At 53.5% G+C, this 1,917-nt stretch overlaps 1 protein-coding gene across 1 annotated transcript in view; it reads left to right on the forward strand.

Moving 5' to 3' along the window:
- Positions 1-667: 667 nt before the first annotated feature.
- PRKAG1 (protein kinase AMP-activated non-catalytic subunit gamma 1) overlaps positions 668-1,917 on the forward strand; it is a 15,427-nt gene continuing 14,177 nt past the window's right edge. The window contains exon 1 of the mRNA XM_045287262.1: positions 668-725. Within this exon, the coding sequence (XP_045143197.1) occupies positions 717-725 (9 nt within the window). The 5' untranslated portion in view covers positions 668-716. The remainder of the gene's footprint in view (positions 726-1,917) is intronic.

Here is a 1,917-nt window from a genome sequence, read left to right on the forward strand (position 1 = left end):
TACAGTTTTTAATTTTTATATAAACTATAACTCAGACCCAAGCTACAAGGTTGGAATTTTGGTTGATTTTTTTTTTTTTAAGTACCCCGCCTGTATAATTGCATCAGAATTCCCTCCCCTGCCCACCCCCGTGTTTGTATTTTGGGTTGGTTTACACTTGCACATACTCAATCTTCAGTTTTCCCTTTGACAGTCTTCTCCCCTCACCTCCAGGACCCTCCCCCTTTTTAAAAAATAAATCGCTGACCAGTGTGAATCCCGTGAAGACTTATTTTGTGTTGTGTGTATCCTGTACAGCAAGGTTTGTCCTTCGTAACAACGGATGAAATGATTCCCTTTTTTAAAGCGCCCTTTCCCTTCCAGCGCCCCTGTCCTTTGGCATGTTTTGTATCAGCGATCATTCTGAAATGTACATAATTTATGTTGCGAGAGGCAAAGGGCAAGTTTTGGATTTTGCTTCTTCCAAGTTTGTTTTTAAACGACAAATAAAAAAAGAACATTTTAAATACAAGCGACTCCGTCCCATCGTCCTCGCCGCGGGCCAGGGCCTGTGAGTCCGCGAGGACCCCGAGGAGGGCGGTGCCGCCGGCGGAAGGGCGGGTTCCCGCCTTGCGCCGCTTCCGGGCGGCTGCCGTCGCGCGGCGGAAGTGGCCGCGTGGGGCGGGGCCTGCGCATAGCCCGCTTCCCCGAGCGGAAAGTGGCCGGCGCTTCTCGCGATGGAGACGGTGAGGAACGCGGAAGGGCGTTGGGGGGCGCCGTGGCGTCCGAGACCCCTGCTAGGGCCCGGGCAGGGGCTGGCGCTGGTGCGGAGGAAACGACCAGAATCCCGGCGGCCGCCCTGCCCCTGGGCCCGTCTGCTAGGCGTATTCTCTAGGACTGGGCCGCGCCAGTGCCTTCTGTCCGCCTGGGCGGACTGGGACTCCGGCTTCCCGCCGGCACCCAGGACCCACACACGCCCCGGCAAACCCCGGGCCCCCTTTTCTGAGCACCTCAAACCTTCCCGGGGTCGCCCTTGGAGAGTTGGGCCATGTTCCCCCTTTCAGGGATCCGGTGGAGGGGGGCGGGTTGGACTCCGCCAGCAGGTTATCACTTGGGCCCCCTGTTGTCCGACTGTGACCCCTGCAGTCCCTGGCAGGAGGGACACCTGGACAGCTTTTACCCTGTCACATGCCCCGCGAGGTCACATTCCCTGCCCAAGACCGAGAAGTGGTGCTTCCCGGAAAGAGGGACCCGGGAGGGACAAGTCGGGTCGCGGCCCCTTTGCGGTTCTGAGCAGGCACGTTGGTAGAACTCCTTCTTGGCGCGTTAGTATTGACAAATTGGGGCAGGCCCCTGGCACCCTCTCAGGTGCTACCGGGGTCCTGCCAAATCCGGAACCCTTGCCTGCGGTGTTAGAGCCCAGTGTATTCTCGCGGGCCGTCACTTTTCCAGTCTTAGTTATATCCCCTGCTACAGTAGCTGTGTAAGGACTCCAGGGTCACCTTTCAGTGGATCAGTTGGTGTATAAAGTAATTCCTTTGCCACAGGCACCTTTGCCTGCGTCCAGAGAGGTGGGTACCCTTCCGGTTGTAAAGAAGAAAAGTGAGACCAGTGTGCTAAAAATATTTGCAGTTGGTCATCTAGGCAAGAAGTCAGTTCCTACAGATTAACAGAATTCTGAGTCAGAAGAAAGGGTCTAATTCTATGACATTGGATAGGTTTTAACATTTCTGACTTTCAGATCTTCTATGTTTAAAAAGCGTTTGTAAGTTTTTTAGTTTAGTCCTCACATTTTATGTACGGACTTAGGTGTCTGTGGGGGGGGGGGCTAAATTGTTTTTTTAATCACTTTATTGGCGCTCATACAATTCATCACAATCCATACATACATCGATTGTGTAAAGCACCCATTTGTTGCCCTCATCATTCTCAAAATTC

Source organism: Echinops telfairi, unplaced genomic scaffold (genome assembly GCF_000313985.2).
Source record: "Echinops telfairi isolate 266 unplaced genomic scaffold, ASM31398v2 ScPeMD7_12;HRSCAF=54, whole genome shotgun sequence".
NCBI lineage: Eukaryota > Metazoa > Chordata > Mammalia > Afrosoricida > Tenrecidae > Echinops > Echinops telfairi.